This window comes from Pristiophorus japonicus, chromosome 10 (assembly GCF_044704955.1).
Source record: "Pristiophorus japonicus isolate sPriJap1 chromosome 10, sPriJap1.hap1, whole genome shotgun sequence".
Classification (NCBI taxonomy): Eukaryota; Metazoa; Chordata; class Chondrichthyes; family Pristiophoridae; genus Pristiophorus; species Pristiophorus japonicus.
The window spans coordinates 86,134,339-86,161,665 of NC_091986.1; the positions used below are offsets into that span (position 1 = coordinate 86,134,339).

Here is a 27,327-nt window from a genome sequence, read left to right on the forward strand (position 1 = left end):
GAACCGTTGCATATCTCTCTCATGGCGCTAGGCCGGCTGAGCATGCGAAAATCCCAAGCTTAACAGCCGGCCTCGGAGCGCAGTAAGAGAGGCCTGGGGAGAAAAAAAAACACCAAAAACATTTCCAATAAGTAACTCATGCCATCACAACATATATCGCAAAAAAAAACAATTATACTTACCAGAGGTGGACATTACTTATATCACTGCAGCCGCTATTGCTCGGATCGCCCACTTTCACAGGTGGTCTCAGCACGGCGGTTAAGGGGTGATCTGATCGAGGTGCCTAAATTGTTAAAAGGAGTCAATAGGGTAGCTACCGAGAAATTATTTCCTCTAGTGGGTGAGTCAAGGATAAGGGGACACAATCTTAAAATGAGAGCTGGGCAATTAGGAGGGAAGTCAGGAAGAACCTCTTCATATAAAGGGTAGTAGAAATCTGGAACTCTCTCCACTAAAAGGCTGTGGATGCTGGGACAGTTGGATCTTTCAAGACTGAGATCGATAGATTTTTATAAGGTAAGGGTATCAAGAGATATGGAACAAAGCCAGATAAATGGAGTTAGGTAAAGATCAGCCATGATCTAATTGAATAGCTGAACAAGCTCGAGGGGCTAAATGGCCTATTTCTGTTCATGTGCAAACAGTGCATGTAGAGCTCTGATGTGGCAGGTAGAGTACATTTTGCGGCCAGGTGTAGTCTACATTATAACTAGATCTTGCCAGCTACACTTTGCATGCTACAGCTACTGAAGTCAGACTACTAGTTTAGTATTTTGCAGCCTTGGATGTTATCTTTTGCATTCTCAACTTCTTTCACCCCACCATTGCCGGGCATGCCTTCAGATGTCTACGCCCTTAACTTTGGAATTTCCTCTCTAACCTGTCCGGTTCTCTCACAACATCTTTAAGATGCTTCCTAAAATCTATTTCAACTGTCCTATGTCTCCTTCTTTGGCTCTGTGTCAATTTTTGTCCAATGCTGCTTTGATGAAACACCTTGGGGCATTTTACTACATTAATGACGCTATATAAATGCAAGTTATTGTTGTTATGTATCTCATTAAACTTTAACTTAGTGATTTTATCTCATTAAACACTAAGCAGTCCTTTCATGAACAGGTGTACTGAGAGGTGCATATGCATCCATATGTTTGGACACAATAACCTACCAGCTCTTTGATTTCAGTTGACCTTTAAATTGTTTTTGCTTCAGTAGCAAATGTTGATGGTAGTAATGTGTGGACTGGTTTGAGAGGGGTACACAGAACATTTTAGTACCTCAATAAATCCATCATCTCCTGCTGTTAAAACGGAAAAACAAATATCAAAAAACCCAAAAATAATAGATAGCCCGAATAATTACTTGTGGTTTTGGTTTCAAAGTGGTCCCAATAGCGAGTCTCCTTTTAAATTATATATTTTGGAGAAAAGTAGGAAATTTTGTGCTCATCAGGGCGGGCTGTCAGTGCAGAGGAATGAAATAGTTCTTTTCCCATTACTTCTAGAGCATGTATATCTCAGCTCAATACAGAACAAAGTCCCCTCTACTCTGCCCCAACAATACGCCTTAACCTCAATCTCAGAAGAGTCACCCCTACCGTACCAGTGTAATTTGTTTGATTTTTCACACAAACTACCCTCAGGATTTCTCCGAGTCAGATTACCAATTTAATGCAAATTCATAAGCAGTTTGTGCTTTTGGACCATGCCCACTAGGAGGTGAGTTGAGACTGCTCAAATTGGTTTCATATTGGCCCATTTAAATCAATAGAAGAAAATAGGGCTTTCATTTGATTGGTCAAGGCTAAGATTCAGATCCAGAACTCAGGGGTGACAATACACTGCTGTAATTCACTGCACCAATCAGCCCCACTGTAACAGTTTAAAAAAATACTCCAAACCTCTTTGTTAATGTTTTTTGTGTGCGTTAATTTTAATTTAAGTTTCCACAAGTAAATTTAGGGGTGTTTAATATGGCATTCTTTGCAGACGCCAATTGACATGTGTGCTCTGCATGTTCATGCTTTCAGCTTTCAAGTGCTTATAAGAAAGGGGGAATTGGGTTTGCCATCAGATCCAACATTTGCAGTCTTGGTGCCAAAGGAATGATCTGAGTGCTGAGTTTGAGAGGTTTTTCCTTTAACTGGCTAATTGTGGTTAATACCCAATAAAACAAATTAAAATATTTATACCTTTGGTGCATCAAACAGATATAACAAGCTTCAAGATCTCTGACACTTCCAAAATAATAAAATATTGTTTTAAAGAAAGATAAACATAAACAGAGAACAGTACGAAACTGCAAAAAACTTTTGAATTGGCTCTTGCCTTTCCCTGTGTTGAGGAACACTGATTCAATCAGCTCAAAAATAAATGTTGTCATTTGTTTTTATTTTATGTTGTATTTTTGCAGTAAAATTGTCTGCTCAACACTTCTGTGAAATTCTTTGTGTGTGCACTGAAAAAGAATATTTCAGCAAACATACTTTTCAGTTTCAAACTACATTTGCATACCTGTGTATGCTTTCTTCCTCAAATTTTGATTTATTCATTGAACAATCTCCAAAAGTTTCTCCTTCAACATTAATTTCAGAGGGATTTTTTTGAATGTCGCTCACCTTTCTAATTATGATCAGATAGTGAAGGATTACTGCATGAACGTAGCAACACACCATCAAATTATTTTGCCACTGGTAATCAACAGTGCCAGGCAGCAGCCATCTTAGTGAAATAATTTCCCAACAGCAAACTTAAGTGGGATGTTGTTATTTTAGTAAGATGGTGGCTAATGAATGTCTTTTAGTAATGACAAGGCTACTACATCTAAACATAATTTTGTCTCCATCAGTGGCAAATACTGCATACTTTTTTGACTAATGAAAGCGCTTACTGCAATATACGCAAATCAGTTCTTATAAACCACTGTAAATTCGAGGAAGTATGTTATTTGAAACTAAATAGTCTTATTTTCTTTTGCTCTCATGTAGATTTATTTAATGTTTAAGAGTTATTTATGCTCATTCAGAAGTGTAGCAGTTAGTTTTTTTGCTGCATAATGCACACTTTTCTCAAAACCATAAAGAACTGATGTAGCAGAAAATCTGTTCTTATTGAATATTATTCAACCTTGTCTTGGTGATATTATGCTTTAATGTCTTCTTATATTTGTGTAATGGACAAGCTGGACAGTACCTGTCTCTCTCCATACTAAGGTGTCAGCCTTGGCTCAGTAGATAACACTCTTGCCTTTGAGTCAAGAAGATTGTGGGTTTAAGTTGCACTCCATGCACAACATTATCTAGGCTGACATTTCAGTGCAGTACTGCACGAGAGCTATACAGTCAGAGGTGCAGTCTTTCAGATGAGATGTTACACTGAGGTCTCTCAGATGGATGTAAAAAAAGCAGACATCTCCCTAGGGTCTAGGCTAATATTTATCCCTCAATCTACATCACTAAAACAGATTATCTGGACAATAGTTAATTGCTGTTTGTGGGACCTGACAGTGTGCAAATTGGCTGTTGCGTTTCCTACATGACAACACTTCAAAAGTATTTAATTGGCTGTAAAATGCTTTGGAATGCCCTGAGGTTGTGAAAGACACTATATAAATGCAACGTTTCCATCTCTTCCCACTTTTATATTCTAACTTTCCTGTGCGTGCATCCTTGATTGCACGCCTTCCTCTTGTCCCGTTATGTACCAAAACTATTTTGCTTGGTATTAGATGCATGTACCGTTAATCAGTATATCCCACCATTATGCTGTTAGGAAAACAGTTGCCACAGTTTCCAATGCTCCATAGAAATTAGACTCTTTGTTACAGTACTTTAAAAAAAATCAATGGATACCAGAGTTACCCTATTCATTACCTGCATTGAGGAGATTCCCAGACAGTTATTCATTTGATATGCAAGTTATTTGACACTTATTACCAACATACTCATATATACACACATAGAGGGATCCACACAGCTTAACAGTGGATCTCAGATAAAATATCATTTATCTGGTAAATTTATATGCAGTACGTCAGATAGACACAGAGTAACCCTATAATGGCATTCTGCAGGCTTTACAGATACTGTAGAGGTTGAAAAATAAGAAGTCAGATAATATTGACAGGATAGCACCATTAATAGGATTCAGAAATGTTTTATTGACAAGACAGTGCCGTTAATATGACCTACTGTATTAAATTGACAAGAAAAATCTGGCAATAGAATATTTTCTGTGCTGTAATTGACAGGGAAGCCCTTTCAATAGGGTCTTAATGCGCTTTTTATTGACAGCATACCTACTGCTAAGTACATATCTTTGCTGAACGATATAAATACGCTGAATGCCACAATACAGCCAAGCCAACATCGTTGTTATGGTGCTGTTGGGTTGCGTAATAAAAGAATGAACTGACATGTATGAAAAGCCATGTCATATCATGCTCATAAAAAAAACATTAATAACATTGTCAACAACCACTCCAGTATCCTAATACAATTTGACATATTCCACGTTCTTCGAAATGGATAACAACAAAACAAAGTGATTTTTCAGCACTGAGGGTATTTCTTGACAGCTGTTTCTGCTCTGCAGATTTTTAAGTGTTTTAGACATTATTGTGTGAAATTCATTTAACCCGCTTAGTCTTGAATTAACTTAACCCTATCAAACACAAAGCAAATAGACAGCTGTGAGTTCTCACTGGAATGTGGTGGTTAAAAAAAAGGTTGCAGCAATTCCAGTTTCTCCACAAATGTGAGTTCACGTTTAGCAGGATTTTGAGATAAGATAATATATCAAATGAAACCGTACAGATTTAAATACCTGATGAATTTGCTGTGTGGCACTGATCTTCATTATTTCATGGCTTTCAATAAATTTTATAAAGCTATGGTCAGTATTGCAAAGAATTCTGATTTCTAGGATTGCTACTTGAAAAGCATTTTTCCAAAATATCTGTGGCTTTACTGAAAAGGAGGAATTAATGGTCTGGAGAAATAATGAGCAAATAATGGTGTGTGTTTCAACCCAGATAGTTCATGTGCTCTGTTGAAGCTTCCGTTGCAAAGCCCATAAAAGGATTTTGAAATGAGGAGATTGATCTCTTTATTTATGTTTGTTTGTTCCGCCTCCTTTAAATGGGGTATTCTAAATGGTGAACGATACCATAACCTGGCTCATTAGAACTAGTTTAGAACAGGACTCTATTTGCATATCACAAAACAGGAAACCTGAAATACTAGTATAATATAAACAATTAGTGGAGCAGTTTCAGGAGAAATAAAATAAGTTGGAAACTTTGATATGTACATTTATGAGATCTCTCAGGACCATCTTATTGGTCGTGCCTAGAAACATAAGAACACTAGGAATAGGAGAAAACCATTCAGCCCCTCTAGCCTGGTCTGCCATTTATTTAGATCATGGCTGATCCACACCTCAACTCTATTTACCTGCCTTTGCTCCATATCCCATGATATCCTTACCTAACAAAAATCTACCTATCTCAGTCTTGAAAGCTCCAATTATCCTAGCATCCACAGTCTTTTGGGGGGAAGAGTTCCAGATTTCTTGGGAGAGAGAGTTCCAGATTTCAGATGCCTACTTTAGATTATTCCTGGGCAACAGAAGAAAGACTTGGTGATAGAATTTCCCTGATGGGCGAATGCGAGGTCCATCATAGACAGCTGGCAATCATGACACGATAACTGTATTACATGGTGGCACGTTAGTACAGGCTAAGCAGAGAAATTACCATCTGCCCAGAAAGAGCTGAAACACTGTTGAGCATAAAGTCAATTGGAGGTATAATTTTATACATGGAATCACAGATCACCTGCATTCACCTGGCATGTCAGTAAACCTTAATTGTTTAAAGAAGAGATCCGTGTTATGTGATCAATGAACTCTGGGACAGTTGGAAAAACTGCTATTTACTACAACTCCTATTTGACATCTTGTTGCAAGGACCTCATATGGCAAGAGGATCTGTCACTTGAGAACATACTATGACATGGATGGCTAACTAGTGTCAGAAAATTCCCTTCATTTGCAGTGAACCCGAGGCAAAGTCAGTTAATGCTAGTGTGACCTTCACATGGACATGCAGAGCATGACTCCTGGGAGTGCTAGACTTCAGATGCCCCTCAAGCTCACTGGGCCAGTGCTGCACTATAAGCTGATTAACCCTACACCTGCTCCCTCCGTCCTGGAATGTTAGCCCAGACAGCAGCGTTCTCAAGTGGAAGGATAATAACTACGTGTCAAATGCAGTACAGTGATTAATACTGTTTCTATAGAAATAACAGGATTTGTATATAATTAATTGTCCAGCAATTAGCAGAACAGCAAGGTTTAGTGACCGGGACCGAAATGTTAATTTGTGTGGTCACATGTCACTTAAATGTTTAATGGTTAATTTCAGCATCACCTACATGTCGGGATCCAATTTCTGTGGTGGTCACTGGCCTGCAAACACAAACAGTGCTTGTAGAGCATTTATACGAATATACATCAGCCTGTTTATTACTTAGTGTATATAGTTATTGACCAAAAACCAGTATCCAAATGTCATAGTATTGTATGCATAACTTTTTAATACCATAGAGTATAATAAATAAACCAGCTTTTTGAAATATTTAATTATACCGTGTTTAAAAAACTCATGTCTTTACACTTGTTAAAAATTGTTTCTTAGAATATTCCATCAAAGAATAAAGGTACAAACATCTATTAAACTGGTATTTCGTGGTTAACCCTTTGCATTAGCATTTAGACACTAAAATAAATTAGTCTTATATGTTTTCTGGCACCACACTGAAGGCAGGAATTTTGCATGGTTATTTAGTTCCCTGCAATTCTGTTTCACAGTATTCCACTTTAAAAATTGAGTGATGGTGAATTTTTACAGTTGTTTAACAAAAAGTATGATTACTTTGAAAGTTCCAAGGTCACCTGGGGAGCTTAACTTCCTTTGAGCAATGACTAACATGTTCACACATTATTCTTTGTGTGTTACTTTAACACAGTCATTCATCCAATTGTTTTAAATGGACTGAAATAATTCACAAAGAAATTAGATACAAGCTCATTAACCAGTAATCTACTAGAAGAAATTAAAGTCCTCTCTGTTTTGAGGGGGAAAAGTGTCATTCCAATTCCGTGAAATATATGATTACATCTGAAACTAATCTAATGGAACAATGAACATATTCTAAATTGTAAAGTGATCATTTTCTGCGTTTCAAGAGAATTTTTTGGCAATTGTAGTCTTAAAGGTAAAACTGATGAATTGAAAATCCTATCCCGGAATTGCTTGATGCTGATGGAGAGTCAATGTTCCTCCTTAGCTTCATGCACACTCTAATCAAATTCCACAGAAAAAAATACATTTTATTTTCGATAGTTGCATTGTTTAACCCAGCAAAATTCTTGCCCAGTAGTAATCTGTTTGGTTAGGATATGAAATTATAGAGGCAGGGTTTTTTTAAAGAAATTATATTATATATCTAAAGATAAAAGGGAATTTTTGAATTATTAATCATTTTCTTCTAGGAAGTTTTGTTTCACGCTAGGAGATTTTAATATGTACCAATATACTTAAATTTCCTCATCTATTTTTCACAGACAGACAATTTTCCCGCAGAGCCCAATTACATGGGCAGCAGGCAGCAGTTTGTTCAAAGGTAAGTCCGATTAAACGTCTTGCTCAGCCACTACATTTGTATTCCTATATGCATTGCTCAATCAGACCAAATTAGTCAAAATTGATGTGGTGACGAACAGTGGTGACTTTTGTTTCAGTAATTCCACGTTCAAAGATCCAGAGAGGGTGAGTTTGAGGGACAGCGGACACGGAGACAGTGACCAAGCCGACAGTGATCAGGACACTAATAAAGGCTCCTGCTGTGACATGTCTGCCAAGGACGCACTCAAGATAAAATCTACGACAACCAGACCCCTGGTCCCCGAACAAGGTTAGTTAAAGCTGTAATGACTCGAAAGCAAAATGCTCTAAGCTGCACGGAATATTTTTGAAGAGGAAATTTGATGTTTCATATTACATGGCAGATACAGATTATTTTTATTGTGGGCGATGGAGAGAGGATCCATTGAAAATAGTAATGCAGAACAGATTATTTTTTTTATCATTCCTGCTTCAAAAATCGGTTCGTTTATTCCATTGGAACCTGAACCTGTTCACAATTAAAAGAGCTGATGGGAAGATTTTGCAAATTCACGCCTCCATCATCGAGTTTTATGTGCTCAGAGCGCAATCGTAAATTCAGGCACAGAGGTTAATGAACACAGCAGGATTTCCGAGAGGTAATGTGTGGGAAATCCTGACGGATGTGCTGATCTCGAGTATCCTTGATATCTGAAGTGCATTCCCATTTCGAAGCCGTGCAGTGCAAATTTGTAAAATCTACCCTTTGGGTGTCATATTGATACTTCCATTTTTTAATAAAAATAACTTTACTCCCATATGTTACATGTAACTAAAATGTAGAGTAGAAATTGGACCATGTTACGCCCGATTTTCAGTCCCGATAGGGAGAGAAAGGTCTGATTTTGTCCTGCATGCCATGAGTGGCTGAAATACGTCCAATGCCATATCAACTTGGGCAATATTCTTGGCGGCTGTCTGAAATAGGTGGTAGTCTGCTTGCATACGCTAATGAGGGGCTCAACACTTGTTGCAAGATTTCTCTCAGAAATTCATCCTATTTTGGTTCCATATACAGCCTAACCAATGATCCTTAAAGAGCCTCCAACAAAAAGGTAAGTTTTCTTTTGTAACTCACCATGTGGAGCATTTCTGGTCCTCCTGGCTCCACAGCAACACTGCAGGCCACTACCGGCCTGCACTCACCCATATCCCATTCATCTCCACCCTCACAGGAAATACTTGAGGGCCACTGCCGGCATTCCAGCCAGCCCATATTGGTCTTCAGCAAGCTGGCAAGCAGCCCTTGGATGCCCAATTGGCATCTGCAGCTTGCCCAAATTATTTAGATGAAGCCTGGGAACAATTTGGGGTGAGCTTCCGGGCCACCAGCTTCTGGTGCTTGCACCAAACGTGCCACCTAAAAACTGAAAACTGACCTACACCAATTTCTACCCTGGTAACACACTATTGTGCAACCATTTTATCTTGTTGAGCTGAGTAATGTTGCTCGTGTTAAACTGTTTGGGTGCTTGGACCAAATGAGGATGTCATTTTACTTTGCTTTTTCTAAACTGTGCCTCGGAAGTGACTTGTCAATCCTTTCCTATTTTGAAATAGTCAACAACAAAAAAACATTTTTTATGCAACTATAATTGAACATTGTTTTGAAAAAACACCTGGGGTAGTGAGACTGGGAAAAGTCAACTTGGAAATGCAGCGCTTGGAAACAGAAATTGTGTCTACCATTAAAAGCTCTGCAAAGACAGCAGCTACCTTTTGATATGTAATGACTTGCTGTGAGGATTTCCACTCCCCCCCCCCCCCCCCCCACCCCCTCCAAATTTTTTAAGTAGTCAGACTTCCCAAAGGAGAAAGAAGATGGTATCCTCAAGGGGAAGTTGAACAGAATTTCCAATAAGAAACAGCTTCCATAAAAGTATGGCAGGTATTCCACACAGAATAACTGAAGAGTACAGCCAGCTCTGACATCTGTGAAAACCCTTGGGCTGAGTAACTTAGTGAAGTTTTTTTATCAAAGTCACCATAAATTAAGGGAGCTATTCACAAACTATCATATATTTTCCCACTTACATATATTGAGATGTGCAGGATAAAGGCTGATATAGTACATGTTGATACTCGATACTGGCACAACCCAGTCAGTATACGTGCTTTGTAAAGTATTCTAGGTTATCAACTTTTGAGATTTTCTAAAAAAAAATTGAGTTTCTGTCAGAAGCAAACCCATAAATGTGTGCACATGACTGCGCAAGTTGGGAGTGCAGACATCGAGATTACTACCAGGATGCACAGGAGGTGTCTTTCTGATTGTAGCTCATTTTACATTTTTTTGGGGATGTTGCTACAAGCCCAGTTCAGTTCTGAGATCTTTCATTTAAACACTGATACATACAAATGTGACACGCTCTCCTAACTCTACAGAATTTTGTGACTTTTTAAAAGCAAGCTCATTCCTGCCCACCCAGCCAGCAAAGGTGCTCAGTAAAGGTTCCCTCACGAAGTACGAAACAGAAATTCGCAAAGAAAACACATTTAAAAAATAAAACGAGAGAGACCAGATGGATAGCTAATGTAATTTGATTGGTACAGGTAATGAATAATAAAAACATACCCTATTTCAAAGAAGTAGATCTAATTGAGTTTCTTAAAGTTTATTTACAGAGAAAGCAAATTTTAAAGACTGTGGAAATGCATTCCAAAAGGAATCACCATTGTAGAGTGATGAAAATTTTAAAATAAAATATTCCTTTAGCTGAGGCAACTAGAAATTAAAATAGTGTACTTTGAATTCCCTTTTGATAGATATAATCTTAAGATCTTCCCCGAGTTCTCCAGCTGATTTGTAACATAGTGCAGTGCATTAGAGATGATGGACATTTTACTGCTTGCCATGCCATCAGCCAAGACCACTTCTATAGATTTCAATAAAAGATTTTAATGGAGAGGCTTTTGAAATTATCTCGCTAGCTCTATTTTTGAGACACTGCCAGACATCAATGGGGTTTTAGGGACTGTGTTCCAAATACAATCTATATTCAGTGTAAGATCTTATCACTGTCTCATAACGTTTGAGTATCAGAATGAGAAAGACACACAGTGGCTTTACTTCATAAATAAAGCTTAGAATGCCTTGCTGTTTCTATTGAATTTAACGTGCTTGTTCTGCTTTAACGTTTGAATTCACTTAAACCACAAATGTATTTAAAATCTCAAACTGATGTTATTTGTTCACAATTAATGAAGGACTGAAACCAAATCACATTTCACAACTTTATGAACCAAACATCACTGAATAGGATTTACAAACATTTGTACACCTGTTTGTTCCCACCCAACCAATTAGCATTACTGTCAGATCATAATTACGATAGTCCAGGATTTGTGATCTCCATTTTTACCTGATATGTGAAAAATAACATAATTAATATATACTTCAGGCATCACCGATTAATTGAATATATAATAGAGTTATCAAGTAAAAATTGTACTGGACAGAAATACCTTATTGGTATGGGTAATGGTGGGTGATGTATATGTACATTTCATTGGGTCATCCCACATCTGTTCTACAGAAGACCGTAGACATCATCACAATCGTGGTCTGAACACAGTTGGGGCGCATCCTGTGTTTCTGATATAGGACTTATCAGGCTCAGCATCAACGTTGACGCCGAAGAACCCAGGATGCCAGGGAGGAGCGCTGCTTGTTTATGATGGATTAGCGCAGAGTATTTGTTCATTTCAATAACCGGTTGAAGTTTCAATTAAACAAAAGAGGAAAAAAGGAGCTGCTCCTTGCTTTAGCAAAGATGATACTATTTTAGCCCAGCTTTTGTTTCATTTAAAAAAATGCATCCTCAGGACATGGTCATTGCTGGCCGACATTTATTGCCATTCCCTAATTGCCCATGAGAAGATGCTGGTAAGCCACCTTCTTAATCCGCTGCAGTCTGTGTGGTGGAGGTGTTTCCACAGTACTGTTAGGTTGGGAGTTCCAGGATTTTGACTTGCTTTGGATTGTTAATAAGTTAATAGTTTGGGCAATTAGTGGACTTGATAAAACGTTTTTAAGTAACAAAGGCACTGCAGGACTATAATGTTGAAACTTAACGAAGTATTGTAGAATTGTATCAATTTTATGCAGTGCTGAACTCCAGCAAGTTCCACGTCAACAACAGCTTTGCAGAGTCAGTTTTCTCAGCTGAAGAGGATTAGTCCCCTCCGTAAGAGATTACACCTGACTGAATGATTGCAATTACTTTCAAATGGAGTCCTTCCAAAGTAACATGTCGTTTAACGAGTGCATTTAGAGGATTTTGCTGTCGAGCTCTTTATCGTAACGTGTTAGCCACTGTATCTACCTGTTCTTAAGAGAAACGTCCCCTTCCCATGTATCCCTTCTCGGTGATCTGATTAGTCCATCCATTAGATGACAAGAACCAATCAACTTCAAGTGAAACTGCTTAAAAAGTTTGAAAAAGAAAGTACCAAATAATAACACTGTTGCTAAACAGTTTTGAGAACTGATGGCAAATGAACAGTTGTTGCAGGGGTAGGAGGGGGGAATGTTTCCGAAACACTTGACAAAGTAATTTTCAACTTAACACTGAAGAATAAAATTGGCATTGTTGGTCAGGCATTTGTAGCAGAAACTGTCTGATTTTATTTTCCATTCATCAATTTGAAAATTACCCCCTTGGCATCAATAAAACATTTGCTGAGTATGGACTTTCAAAATGTTATTTAAAATGAGACAGAGAAAAACAGTGGCACCACAGTGTTCAATGGCATTGTTTTTGTGAAGCATTTAGCAAAAGAAAAATCAATAAAGGACAACAGGAGCTCTTCAAAAATAATTAGTCAGAGATTCAGCAACCTGCTGGAAAAGAATAAATATGAATGAAATTGGGCTGCACAAATTTGGCACATTGCAACAACAACCGAATCACCCCATGTCCTTATGTCATTGCCAATGTATATGAGAGAAAGGAATCCCTTACAAATACTTTCAGCACTCTATCCTTACAATGATACACAGTAAAAGCAGGGCAGAGATGCTGAGCATGAGAAGAGACAGTGTGGAGAAAAAGACTGCTAGCCTCTCTGCGCTGAGCTTGGCAGAGGGAAACCCTGTTTTGCTGGGTAAAAAGACAATAGGCCGAGAAATGCAATGATGCTGTGCCCGTTTTACAGGTTAAAATGGGCGCCAAACCAGCCAGTATGGCGGGCATTGTGCAGGCGCACAATCTGAGCCAGAAGTGCATTAGCCGCCATATAGGTATAGGCATCAAAAGGGGCGTCCAGGGCATGGGCCTGAAACAGGCAGTAGACATTTTGCATATGCCATGTCTATATATGGCCTAACCAACAGTCCTTAAAGGGACGGATGCAAGCCGCCGCCAATTTGGGAGCAGAGAGGTGCAGGAGTGCTCCTACCGACCCCACAGTAAAACCACACTCCACTGCCAGCCACGACTCACCCCCTCCCTTCTGATCGCTAACTTGACACTCCTCCCGATCTCTTCCACCTCCTAGTTTCCCGAAGTAGTCGGTCCTCTCCCGGTAACTCGCTCTCCCAATCGCTATTCTGTCTTGAAATACCTACATGCAGGCCGATGCAGTGGCCCAAAGTTCAAATGTTCTTTGGCAGCGGGCAGCCTGGCAGTTCTCACCAGGCACCTGCAGCTCACCAGCCTGATGTAAATTAGGCCCGAGGCCCAATATCAGGTGTACCTTGGGCCTACCTATTCTGATACAAGGCCCCTGAGGGCCGAAATTCAGCCTCCGGAAAAGGCCTCTTACCGTCGGAAAGTGGTGACCATGTAGCGAAGTCGAATGGCCGCCGCTCGCAAAATTTTCTTCGGTAGTATTTCCGGCGGTCCCACTTCCGCCCCGCTTCTGCCAACCCCTCATAAGTGCATAATCATAGCGCACACCGCCGATCTCCCGCACCTCCATCTAAATTCACCTGCAAAAATCTTCGTCCCGCCGCGCGGTGCCCCCGACAGCTTTTTCTGCTGATGCACTGTGTTTTCAGTGTGTGCGGCATAGCTGTGAGTGCTCATTGAAGGGGAGGGCGCACTGCTGTGGCCAGCATGTTTTTTTTTGTCGGGCCGACAATTATGTCCCCGTGTTCGGCCGGGCCGCCAACAGGGGTGCCAGGCCGCTGGCCTGGCCGAAATCCTCCCTGGTGGCCCAGTGGATCGAAGTTTTAAAATAGCAAAGGCTCTCCCCTTTAAGTGAAGGGGAGAGACATGGTGACGCACACGCATCATGACCTCATCAGTGCCAGGCTGATGACTGACAGCAGTGGAGACTCCATCCCGCCTTCACTCCCACCCCTCTAGAGTGCTCACCGCACTTCCACCCCCATTGTGACCGACTTCCCGCCCGTCCCAAAGAAATTGCCAAAGAGCTGAGGCCACCTCATCCACAGCGGCAGAAAAAACATTTCAACAGCGTTTCGGGTGGACCTGAATTTCTACCACCTGATCTCTACTGCACCCCCACCCCGTCAATGGCCCCCTCCAACTCACGATCTCTCATTCCCCCATCGATGTTGCCCCACTCACAATAACTCCCTTCCTCTTTGCTCCCAGCTGCAGCCTGATACCAAATATTCTACCCTGCCTGACAGCTAGCTTCTCCATCTGGTTGGTTGCAGCCAGGAAATGGAGTCCAAAAATGGTAATCATGTCCGACCATTCAATTCGGCAGCACAAAATTCCCCACTCCTCAACACGTCCCCGTAAATATTCGGACCAACGTTTCAGGTTGATGACCTTTCATCAGAATTGGTTTTCTAGGATTTTGAACTGTCTTCAGAAGGAGGGCTGCAGGGAATCAAGGAATGTGTTCATCATTTTTTAATTGTTATTCTCTGAGCTGTTGGAACAGTCATCCAACAAGAGACGAGCAGAGCCGTAGCAAATGGCTTGGTACAGGGCCTGGATTAGGTTTAAGGCGGAAGGATTAGGGCAGAGGTGGGTGTTGCTGGTGTGTGTGGAAGCTTCATCCCTGAAATCAAAGATGAGAGGTGCACTAAGACTCAGCGCTAGGCTGCGTAAGCCAAATACAGTGTAAGCGAGGCTTTGCAAGATAAGCACCGGAGAAGGTGTTTTGAAAGGGAAGTGATATATACTTGAAAAGGAAAAACATTCAGGGCGTTGGAGGAAGAGTGGGGGAGTGGATTCGCTCCTCAGGCTGCCGCACACCCGGCGGGGACGTCATCACTGTGTGCGAACGACCCCTTAACCCACCCCGCGGGGGAAATTGCCCCGTGGGCAGCAAGGCTGGCATGAGCGGATGTCAACAGCAGCTTCGCAGGTCACGAAGCTGGCCGATATCCACTCTTTGGGGCTTCATAAAGAGGAGGGAGCCAGTGCCCCAGGCTGCCATCTTTTTTTGATTGGCGACTCTCGGGTCAGCTCTATGATGGAGGCCCTAGCTGCCACCGTGCAGCCTGACACTCCGTTTTGGGTGCTGGGCTGCAGGCCCGGTCGCACACTGCCCTGGTGGCCTAATAGAGGCCATCAGAGGCCTTGCAGAGTGCACAGCAGCCCTCCCCTTTAAGCGCGTCAGCTTCCCTCAGCGCCTCGATAACCGCCTCCAAAGGAAGTGGAGTGCCGAGGTTGCGCCATGCTTTGAGGGGTGGTAAGCTGAATTCAGTGGTGGTTCACATGGTTACTGCCCCAATTGGGGCGCAGGGCAATTTCCCCCCAATGAATCTTCATAATCAAGCTGACAAAAAGTGTGTCTCAATGTTTTAGTGTCACAGACCATATTAAATTATCACTGTTTTATATAGTGCCTTTTATGTAATAAAACATGCCAAGGCACTTAAATAGGAGCGTTATCGGACACAACTGAGCCAATGAAAGATATTAGGACAGACAAAGCTTTTTGAAAGAGGTAGGTTTTAAGGAGGCTCTTTTATCTAGAAAAGAGAAGGCGGAGGCGTGACTTAATGGGCCTGAATTTGCAGTCGGAGGCTTCCCGCGAGCGAATGCCACTGAACTGCAATAAATCTATGCACCTACCTGATTGCCCTGGATACACGGAGACTCGGGCTTTTGGGCCTCTATGGGTAGGCCTGTGTAGAGACCCACGTAGCCCAGGAATGCATACAGTTTACAAGCGTCCCTGGGATCATGTCGACTTGCCTAACCAATCAGAAAGGAGATTTCCATATTCTTTATGGAGATTCCATTTACGTACAGAATCCCCATAAGCTTAATAGGAATTACCCAAAAAAACACATGTACACAACCTTGAAATAAAAAATAAATCATTAAATGTTTAAAATTACTTAAAATACAATTTAATTAAATATTTAATTTTTTGAAAAATAAATGTAATCATTTCTAAGGAGCCAAAAATAACATAAACTTATTTTACAGGTTTTTGAATGTTAAAATGATTTTTAAAATGTTATTTTAATATTTATTTTAACCCTTGCGCTGGTAAAAGGTCTTACGCCTGCTTTTACCAGACATAAGAGTTCCATGGGCAAGAAGATCTTGATAGATCACAAGTTCCGGGTTTTCACGCATGCGTAAACCGGTGGCGTGCACGGCCATAGGTCACGGAAAATCTGGGCCAATGTTTCTACTTGTGGGGCTGTCCAAAATTAGGGGCCATCACTAAAAGAATTACTACCAAATGGAGTGGTTGAATCATAGACACCTTTAAAGGGAAACAAGATAAGTACACGAGGGAGAAAGGAATAAATGGATTTGCAGATAGGGTTAGATGAAGTAGGGTGGGAGGAGGCTCGTGTGGAGCATAAACGCAGTTGGACCTGTTTCTGTGCTGTAAATTCTATGTAATTCTATGTCTTAACGGAGAGAAGTGAAGAGGCAGAGAGATTTAGGCAGGGAATTCCAGAGCTCACAGTCTGGATGCCTGAAAGCACAGCCGCCAATAGTGGGGCAAAGTGGAATGAACGCAAAAGTTTCAAAGGGTTGTAGGACTGGAGGAGGTTACATAGAATTTATAGCAGAGAAAAATGCCTTTTTGTCCAACTGGTCTAAGCTGGTGTTTATGCTCCACAAAAGTCTCCTCCCACTCTATTTCATTTAACTCTCTCTGAATACTCTTCTATTCCTTAGTTACAGAAATAGGGAGGGGTGCAAGGCCACTGAAAGTGAACATGGAATAGAGAGTGGTGACGATGAGAAGTACCTGACAGGAGGGAGACTGTCAAAAATGATATGCTCTAGAATGTAGCGTGACAGTAACGAGAACAAGAAGAGCAGGAAGAGACTGTGCAAAGTTATGTTTACTACCTTTAGGATGGTGTGGTTATGCTTTATATTTTACTGATGTAAAATTTTAAATTGTGAGGACGAGGTATATGAGTGTTCAAAAGCACTGCTGGCAGAAGAATAATCAATCCATGTCCATAGGTTTCCAGTTCACTTTCACGGTATAAGTCTCTATTTAATATGTTAGAAAATTTAGCTGTTGGCTGTGTGGGTTTCTCATTATAATATGCTGAGGTAACTTTCAAATTATTTATTGCTCAGTTATATTGAGATGGTGTTATTCTCTTGTTAAATGCTTTTCAATATCTTTATTCTCAGAACAGCTATTGATAACACCACTGATGCAATAGCTGCTTTAACAATGCATGATGTGCCATGATCAAGGAGCATTGTATTTTGGTTGTTGCTTAGAATTTCTCTGGCCCGAGATCTTTATCTTAATTCTGCTCCCTTAACATAATAATGAAAGGGGAATAATAATCTTAACATGCTGTTAAATAGCTGCATTGTTTACTCATTTATGTAATTACAGAAATTTATGCTTTTTGAATTTTAAAATTGATTAATAAAACAAGATGTTGTTTATTATTGGACATTCAACTTCCCTTTCTGTTTAGTAAGTAAAGTAACGCTGGCTACCTTAAGGTAGCCACTGCCTCCTCAGGTTTAATGAATATGACAGCTGCAGCAGTTCTGTCTGAAACAGATGATGATATAGTTGTAGTGAGAACTCTCTTGGATCTTTTCCTATCCACACGGTTAAATTTAGTAGCTTTATTGCAACTTGCTGCCTAACTGGATTAAATCAAGATTCACAATTTTCCATGCATACTTGAGTGCTGATATATGACAGAAGTTACAAAATGTACCCTCTTTGAAATCATCTTTTTATCTGTAGACACTTCAGTAATAGCTTAACGATGAATGCAAATGCTTTTCCTCTTTTGAGCAAAGCAGATACAAAAACAAGTCTGCTCTGTCTACAGTATTTATGACTGTAGAAATGTAAAGGCTGCATCAAGGCAACAATGGGCTCTGACAGAATAAATCTATGTAAGTTCAATTTAGCAAATGTTAATCTGTTGTGGCAAAACACCTTCAGAAAAATAAAACAACAATAAGCGAGAATATTAAGACAGAAGGCAAAAGTGCATGATGTCTTTGATTGATTTGTTCCATACCAGAGTGCAAGTAGGATTTATTAGTTTGTAAACAAAATGTAACAAATGACAGTTTTAACAATGCAAGAGATAGAAGAATACAAAGCTATTACTGCATTATCAGGTCAATGACCTGGCAATTGTAAACATCTACAGTCAATTGAATCTAATAAGTGACAACTGATTTCTAGTGAGTTAAGTATAGAATTTCCACCGCCTTTCACTTTTTGGATGCAGCAGAAGTGGGAAATCTGTATACACATCATCTGTACTATCCATAACCTGGCATAGATAACAATAGCAATAACAACTTGTATTTATATATAGCGCCTTCAACATAGTAAAATGTCCCAAGGCACTTCACAGGAGTGTTATACAACAAAATTTGACACCAAGCCACATATTAGGGCAGATCACCAAAAGCTTGGTTGAAGACATAGGTTTGAAGGAGCATCTTAAAGGAGGAAAGAGAGGTGGAGAAGTTTAGGGAAGGAAATACAGAGCTTATGGCCTTGGCAGCTGAAGGCACGGCCTCTAATGGTTGAACGATTACAAACGCTATGAGAAATAATAAGAATAAAACCGGACGGACCACCCAGCCTCGGTACCAGCTACGGACACGACAACAGCACACCCAGCCCAGTCGACCCTACAAAGTCCTCCTCACCAACATCTGGGGACTTGTGCCAAAATTGGGAGAGCTGTCCCACAGACTAGTCAAGCAATAGCCTGATATAGTCATACTCACAGTCAATATCTTTCAGTCAATGTCCCAGACCCCACCATCACCATCCCTGGGTATGTCCTGTCCCACCAGCAGGACAGACCCACCAGGGGTGGTGGCACAATGATGCACAGTCGGGAGGGAGTGGTCCTGGAAGTCCTCAACATTGACTTCAGACCGCATGAAGTCTCATGGCATTAGGTCAAGCATGAGCAAGGAAACCTGTTGATTACCAGTTACTATCCTCCCTCAGCTGATAAATCAGTACACCTCCATTTTGAACATCACTTGGAAGAAGCACTGAGGGTAGCAAGGGCACAGAATGTACTCTGGTTGGGGACTTCAATGTCCATCACCAAGAGTGGCTCGGTAGCACCACTACTGACCACGCTGGCCATGTCCTGAAGGACATAGCTGCCAGACTGAGTCTGCAGCAGATGGTGAGAGAACCAACATGACGGAAAAACCTACTTGACCTCGTTCTTGCCAATCTCCCTGTCGCAGATGCATCTGTCCATGACAGCATTGCTGGCAGTGACCACTGCAAGTCATTGTGGAGACAAAGTCCCATCTTCACACTGAGGACACCCTCCATCGTGTTGTGTGGCACTCATCATCATCATCATAGGCAGTCCCTCGGAATCGAGGAAGACTTGTTTCCACTCTTAGCATGAGTTCTTAGGTGGCTGTACAGTCCAATACGAGAACCACAGTCTCTGTCACAGGTGGGACAGACAGTGGTTGAAGGAAAGGGTGGGCGGGGTGTCTGGTTTGCCGCACGCTCCTTCCGCTGCCTGCGCTTGATTTCTGCATGCTCTCGGCAATGAGACTCGAGGAGCTCAGCCCTCCCGAATGCACTTCCTCCACTTAGGGCGGTCTTTGGCCAGGGACTCCCAGGTGTCAGTGGCGATGTCGCACTTTATCAGGGAGGCGTTGAGGGTGTCCTTGTAACATTTCCACTGCCCACCTTTGGCTCGTTTGCCGTGGACGAGTTCCAAGTAGAGCGCTTGCCTTGGGAGTCTCGTGTCTGGTATGTGAACTATGCGGCTTGTCCAGCGGAGCTGATCAAGTGTGGTCAGTGCTTTAATGCTGGGGATGTTAGCCTGGACTAGGACGCTAATGTTGGTGCGTCTGTCCTCCCAGGGGATTTATAGGATCTTGCCGAGACATCGTTGGTGGTATTTCTCCAGCGACTTAAGGTGTATACTGTACATGGTCCACGTCTCTGAGCCATACAGGAGGGCGGGTATTACTACGGCCCTGTAGACCATGGGCTTGGTGACAGTTTTGAGGGCCTGGTCTTCAAACACTCTTTTCCTCAGGCGGCCGAAGGCTGCACTGGACACTGGAGGCAGTGTTGGATCTCAACGTCAATGCCTGCTCTTGTTGATAGGAGACTCCCGAAATAAGGGAAGTGGCCCACATTATCCAAGGCCGCACCGTGGATCTTGATGTCTGGGGGGCAGTGCTGTGCGGCGAGGACAGGCTGGTGGAGGACCTTTTTCTTACTGATCTTTAGCATAAGGTCCATGCTTTCGTACGTCTTAGTAAATACGTCGACTATGTCCTGGAGTTCAGTCTCTGTGTGTGCACAGACGCAGGCGTCGTCCGCGTACTGTAGCTCGACGACAGAGGTTGGGGTGGTCTTGGACGTGGCCTGGAGACGTTGAAGGTTGAACAGCTTCCCACTGGTTCTGTTGTTCCACTCCAGCGGAGAGCTTATCAACTGTGAGGTGGAGCATGGCAGTGAGGAAGATTGAGAAGAGGGTTGGGGCGATGACGCAGCCCTGCTTAACCCCGGTCTGGACTTGGATTGGGTCTCTGATGGATCCGTTGGTAAGGGTTACAGCCTGCATGTCGTCGTGGAGCAGGCAGAGGATGGTGACGTAGTTTTGGGGGCATCCGAAATAGAGGAGGATGCTCCATAGACCCTCGCGGTTGACAAAGGCTTTTGTAAGGTCGAAGAAGGCCATTTCTAAGGGCTGGCGCTGTTCCCTGCAATTTTCCTGAAGCTGTCGCGCTGCAAAAATCATGTCTGTTGTGACCCATAGGGGACAAAATCCGCACTGCAACTCCGGGAGTTAGCCCTAATAGACCCCAATAGGGGGTCTTAAACACTTGTGTGGCACTACCACTGTGCTGAATGGGATAGATTCAGAACAGATCTAGCAGCTCAAAACTGGGCATCCATGAGGTGCTGTGAGCCATCAGCAGCGGCAGAAATGTATTCCACCAAAATCTGTAACCTCATGGCCCAGCATATCCCTCACTCTACCAGCTAGGGGACTGACCCTGGTTCAGTGAGGAGTGTAGAAGAGCATGCCAGGAGCAGCACCAGCCATACGTAAAATGAGGGGCCAACCTGGAAGCTGCAACACCGGACTAAATCAAGCGGCACTTACTCCCCAATAACCTGCTCACTGATGCCCAGTTTGGGTTCTGCCAGGACCACTCGGCTCCAGACCTCATTACAACCTTAGTCCAAACATTGACAAAAAAGGTGAATTCCAGAAGTGAGGTGAGAATGACAGCTCTTGATATGAAGGCAGCATTTGACTGAGTGTGGCATCAAGGAATCCTAGTAAAACTGAAGTCAATGTGAATCAGGTGGAAAATACTGCACTGACTGGAGTCATACCTAGCACAAAGGAAGATGGTTGTGGTGGTTGGAGGTTAATCATCACAACCCCAGGACATTGCTGCAGGAATTCCTCTGGGCAGAGTCCTAGGCCTAACCATCTTCAGCTGTTTCATCAATGATCTTCCCTCCATCATAATGTCAGAAGTGGGGATGTTTACTGATGACTACACAGTATTCAATGCCATTTGCAACTCCTCAGATAAAGAAGCAGTCTATGTCCTCATGCAGCAAAACCTGGACGATATTCAGGCTTGAACTGATAAGTAGCAATAACATTCGAGCCACAGAAGTGCTAGGCAATGACTAAGCAGTGTCTAACCACTGTCCCATATCATTCAACGGTATTACCATCAGCGAAACCCCCACCATCAGCATCCTGGGGGTCACTAGACCAGCCACATAACTACTGTGGCAACAAGAGCAGATGAGAGGCTGGGTATTCTGCAGCGAGTGTCTCACCTCCTAATTTCCCAAAGCCTTTCCACCATCTACAAGGCACAAGTCAGGAGTGTGATGGAATACTCTCCACTTGCCTGGATGAGTGCAGCTCCAACAACACTCAAGAAGCTCGACACCATCCAGGACAAAGCAGACCGCTTGATTGGCACCCCATCCACCACCTTAAACATTCACTCCCTCCACCACCGGCATGCCGTGGCTGCAGTGTGTACCATCTACAAGATGCACTGCAGCAACTTGCCAAGGTGTCTTCGGCAGCACCTCCAAAACCTGCAACCTCTACCACCTTCACCACATGGACCGCAGCGGTTCAAGAATGTGGCTCACCAGCAAATTCTCAAGGGCAATTAGGGATCAGCAATAAATGCTGGCCTTGCCAGTAATGCCCATTTCCCATTAACAATTTTTTTTTAATCGGGACTGCTCAAGGGACCAGAATTAGAGCAGCACAGATATCTTGGAGGGCTATATGGCTGGAGGAGTTTACAGGAATAGGGAGGGGCGAGGCCATGGAGGGATTTGAAAACAAGGATGAGAATTTTAAAATTGAGGTGTTGCTTAACCAGGAGCCAATGTAGGTCAGTGAGTACAGGGGTGACGGGTGAACAGGACTTGGTGCGAGTTTGGACACGAGCAGCAGAGTTTTGGATTACCTCAAATTTACAGAGGGTAGAACATGGGAATGGCCATGAGTGCATTAGAATAGTCAAGTCTAGAGGCAACAAAGGCACGAATTAGAGTTTCAGTATGAGATGAGCTGAGGCAAGGGCAAAGTCGGGCAATGTTCCAGTGGTGTAAATCGGCGATCTTAGTGATGGCGCAGATATGTGGTTGGATGTTAAATTCGCGGTCAATATGACACCAAGGTTGCGAACAGTTTGATACCACCTCAGACATGCTGGGGAAAGGGGAGTTGCTGGTTAGGGAATGGATTTTGTTGCGGGGACCGAAGACAATGGCTTCAGTCTTCCCAATATTTAATTGGTGGAAATTTCTGCTCATCCAGTACTGGCTGTCGGACTAACAGTCTGAAAATTTAGGGACCGTGGAGGGGTCGAGAGAGGTGGTGGTGAGGTAGAGCGGGGTGTCGTCAGTGCACATGTGAAAATGATGCTCTGTTTTCAGCTGATATCGCCAAGGGGCAGCATATAGATGAGAAATAGGAAAGGGTCATGGATAGATTCTTGGGGGACACCTGAGATAACGATGCGGGAATGGGAAGAGAAACAAAGCAGCTGATTCTCTGGATATGAATAGATAGATAAGAATGGAACCAATTAAGTGCAGTCCCACCCAGCTTGACGAAGGAGGCGTTGGAAAAGTATGGTGTGATTACCTGTGTCAAAGGCTGCAGACAGGTCCAGAAGGATGAGGAGGGACCATTTACCTTTGTCGCAATCACATAGGATCTTATTTTTGACTTTAAGAGCAGTCTTGGTATTGTGGCAAGGGTGGAAACCTGATTGGAAAGATTCAAACATAGAGTTCCGGAAAAGATGGGCACGGATTTGGGAAGTGACAACACATTCAACCTTGAGACCAAACCTGCTCAGTTCCCAGTCTGAGTGGGGAATTCCAAAGAGGAAGCATCAGTAGGAAGGGCCCAAATGACCTTTGGCACCCCTTAACAGTTGGCTACAAGGACGGAGTGGCAATGATCTGGGAGCAGAGCGTGGGGGTGAAGTTTGTTTTGCGATCTGTTATAGGACCTGCCTAATTCTCAGTTCTATTGATGCCTGTTTTGCGTCCCTGCCCAAGTCCAGTTTCACCCTCCCCATGTGTCCACTGTCTTAGCTGAAGGTGTCAGACTAAGCAAATGAAGAGAAATCATATAAATATACAAAAAGATTTCACAAAATAGTGCGTAAATAAAAAAATTAAATCTGCCTCATGCAATCTGATATAAAATAAGATTTACAGCAATTTAATCTGATAAAATGAGATATTGTAGCTGTTATTAGTCAGCAGTGGGAATAAAACACTCTTTCAAGTTCAGAACCAAGTAGAAAATGTTTCTTTATTGCACAGAGGCACCAGACAGAGAATCAATCTACTTGTGGCAAAGGAAAAAGGAAAATCAATTGGAATTGGGGATAGAAAAATATAAAAAGAAGAGACATTTGAAAGAAGACAAGGGAACAGACTATTTTTGTGCTGAGTTAGAATTGTAAGCTTATATCATACTTGTTACTGGTATGGCTTTTTTTATGCCAAAGTGCAAACTTTGCTGATTCTTTTTATAAAAAATACTCAAACCAGATTCTACAGGCCCACAATGAAAATCTGCTAACATTCAGCATCTGGATCAGGTATTTTGAAATTAGGACCTGTCGTAATCTGCCAAGCCTGAAAAATATATTTTTGAGCCTTGCAATCAAAATTAAAGGCACAGGATTGGCACAGATCCTTCGAAGCAACATCATCCCACCATTAGAATAGGGCCTCAATGGAGCGTCTTAAGATATTCATTAGAATATATATGAGACCTTGTGGTTTGCCTGCGTGCTTTGCTCAGAGGAAGGTGCATCAGTCTGTCCTGTATGTGAATACATAATCATCCCAGCACACGGGGAACATCAGCAGTAAAACTGCACACATAATCATACACCAATTGTCCGAAGCAGACACGAGCCTTTTTAATAATTAAAAGCAAATTGTGCTTATGCCTGTTAGATTAGTATTCTGTTACCTGTAGACTTTTAGGTGAATGCTCATGTGGAGCTGCAGATTCCTTCATTGCTCTTGGTTATGAAGTACAGCAAAGTCAAAGTCAAATCGTAGGAGAAAATAATAGCTTTTCATGTTTCAATTGAAACCGTTTTATAATTTCCTGCCGGGCACTGTGGATTCCTCTCATTTGTATCTTTGTGAGAAGTGACTACAGTTTTGTTACAGAGATGTCATTTAACTGGAACTGACTGTTCTATTAATCAGCTAGTTTATTATTTATAACAGAGCTAATTAAAGTTAGGGAGTGAACTGAAATGTGCCTTACCGAGCATTTGAACTGAGGATATTTTTAATGATTATTTTTTTCAAGATGAAGGAGCATGCCAGAAACCAAACTGGTAGCTTTTTCTGTTTTGGATCTGATTTTATATTTAAGTGCTACCCCAATCAGCGGAGGAAGTGAGTGCAACTGAAAATTAAAGGAAACACCAGTCTCAGTATTGGAGCATTTCTGAGCTGTGCAACTGTTGTATCTTCTGTGTAATGTCTGGAGCTCGTAATACAGTTGTTTAAACTATGAATGGTATACCTAAGACAATACAGTTAAGCATTTTAATATTTATTACTAATATTCTATTCAAAATTAGGTTTTAAAGCAGGTTAATGTGTCAATTATCTTTTGAAATTCTAACCACATTAGCACCCAAAGGATATGATGTGCACTATAGCAGTTGCAGATTAACCAGCATAAAACAAATAGGTGCATCTGCATTCAGTACCATGCCAGTCCACTTCCAAACCCAACCAGTCATCCGATATCCCTACTGTGATATATTCACAAAGCACAGCACACACAGCTTTCTATAATGGCAAACAGCATCTCAGAAGTTCCGGAAGCCTCTGGTCAGCTGACTTATTTATTCACCTTTAGTTGCAGTAACACAATACGTCCACATCCACAGTGTGGAGCTCATCATCATAGACAGTCCCTCGAAGCGAGGGTGACTTGCTTCCAAGCCAAAAAGGGATGAGTTCACAGGTGTTTCAATGAAGGACCTAACATTCCAGATTCCGAACTACATCGTGAAGGGTGGAAGATGCCTGTGCGTGGATTTTTTTAACGTGGGGTGGCCGTTGCACACCAGCCACCACATGGGCTTGACAGAGCTAGGTCTTGTTCCAGTGGCAAGGATTACCCAAGACTAACTGGAGACCAGCTCTGCTGCACAGACCTAGCGCGCACACATATCGCAGTGTGGGCTAGCCCGTGGTGCCCCTTGGCCCTCGCCTCTTCTGGGCCCCAGATTCACGCCTCTCCTGGGCCCCGGTCACTTCCCTCTATGGACTCTTGCCACTCCTTCGCCCCTCCTGCTGTGCCTGCCTGCACTGCAATGAGCGACCTGGCTTCGTAGCCATCGCCCTCCTGCAGCAGCATATGCTGCTCCCTGCAGTGGTATGCCACTGCACACTGCTTCCTCCAATGACCCCGGCCTGCTGATGGTCTTGCAGGCTGGGACCGTGCCGATTTCCGGGCCGGGCTGCAGCACGTTGGTCCCCCAATGGCCCCAGCCTGCTGATGGTCCCGCAGGCCGGGACCGTGCTGATTTCCGGGCCAGGCCACCGCGGTCCTGGCCTGCAAGACCATCAGCAGGCTGGGGCCACCGGAGGGAGCTTGGTATATGGGGAACACAGAGTGACATCAATAACATTCTCAGTAACTAAACAGTTGTTTGATTTATTTGAGTTCAGCTGGCAATGGTTCAGATTGCTTTGCCTAGAAAAGACAGGGTTTGCAGAACAAATGTTGCAAATTTGAGAAAGCTACAGTTCTGGCCAGGGAGCTTATGCATTGTGGAGCTACAACATTATAAGCTTACAGACATTACACCTACTAAAACCTGATCCTCTAATTGCCCAGACTGTCATTTATTCAATGTTACACAGTGATGTACCTGTACCCACCAGTACTGTATCCTCTGTACTATATAGCAATGTACCTGTGACTGCCAGTACTGTATGCTCTGTGTTATATAATAACATATCTATACCTGAGTATTGTACTCCTGTTATACAGTGACTGACCTGTACCTACGACAATATTCGAAGAAAAACAGGGGAGTTATCCCCTGTGTCTTGGCCAATATTTATTCCTCAACCAATATCACTAAACAGATTAGCTGGTCATCATCACATCACTGTTTGTGGGACCTTGCTATGTGCAAATTGGCTGCAGCGTTTCCCTACATTGCAACAGTGACTACGTTTCAAAAGTACTTCATTGGCTGTGAAGTGCTTTGGGATATCCTGAGGTTTGAAAGGCACTATATAAATGCTAGTTCATTTGTCATATTTGGCAGGCTGGTATTAATGATTTGTGTCCATTATTTAGACATGAAAATATTCTCGGTTTTTGGGAAGAGTTTGGGTGTTGTCCATGTGCTCAATGTTTATTGGGAGTCTCCTTTTTATTGTACATTATTTAAAAAAAGGAACATATTGTGCATCACTGACATCACACAATGCATCACAGGAAAAGGAAATTACATCTCTTGGGATATAGTGTACTTTCAACAGTTTTACACTTTCAGCTTTTTCCTTTCGCTAAATATCCTGACTCATCCCTGATAATTGCTGAAATAACAGTGCAGTGAGTGTTTTTCTCAGCTCATTCATGCTTCAAAATTAACTTCTATTCAAAAATTGTTTGCTTTTTC

The 27,327-nt window shown here is 42.3% G+C and overlaps 1 protein-coding gene across 2 annotated transcripts in view; it reads left to right on the plus strand.

Moving 5' to 3' along the window:
- The window catches only part of pcdh17 (protocadherin 17), a 145,212-nt gene that overhangs the window by 12,488 nt on the left and 105,397 nt on the right, over window positions 1–27,327 (plus strand). For both annotated transcript variants that reach the window (XM_070891446.1, XM_070891445.1), the window contains exons 2-3: window positions 7,630–7,688; window positions 7,807–7,979. In XM_070891446.1, the coding sequence (XP_070747547.1) occupies window positions 7,630–7,688; window positions 7,807–7,979 (232 nt within the window). The remainder of the gene's footprint in view (window positions 1–7,629; window positions 7,689–7,806; window positions 7,980–27,327) is intronic.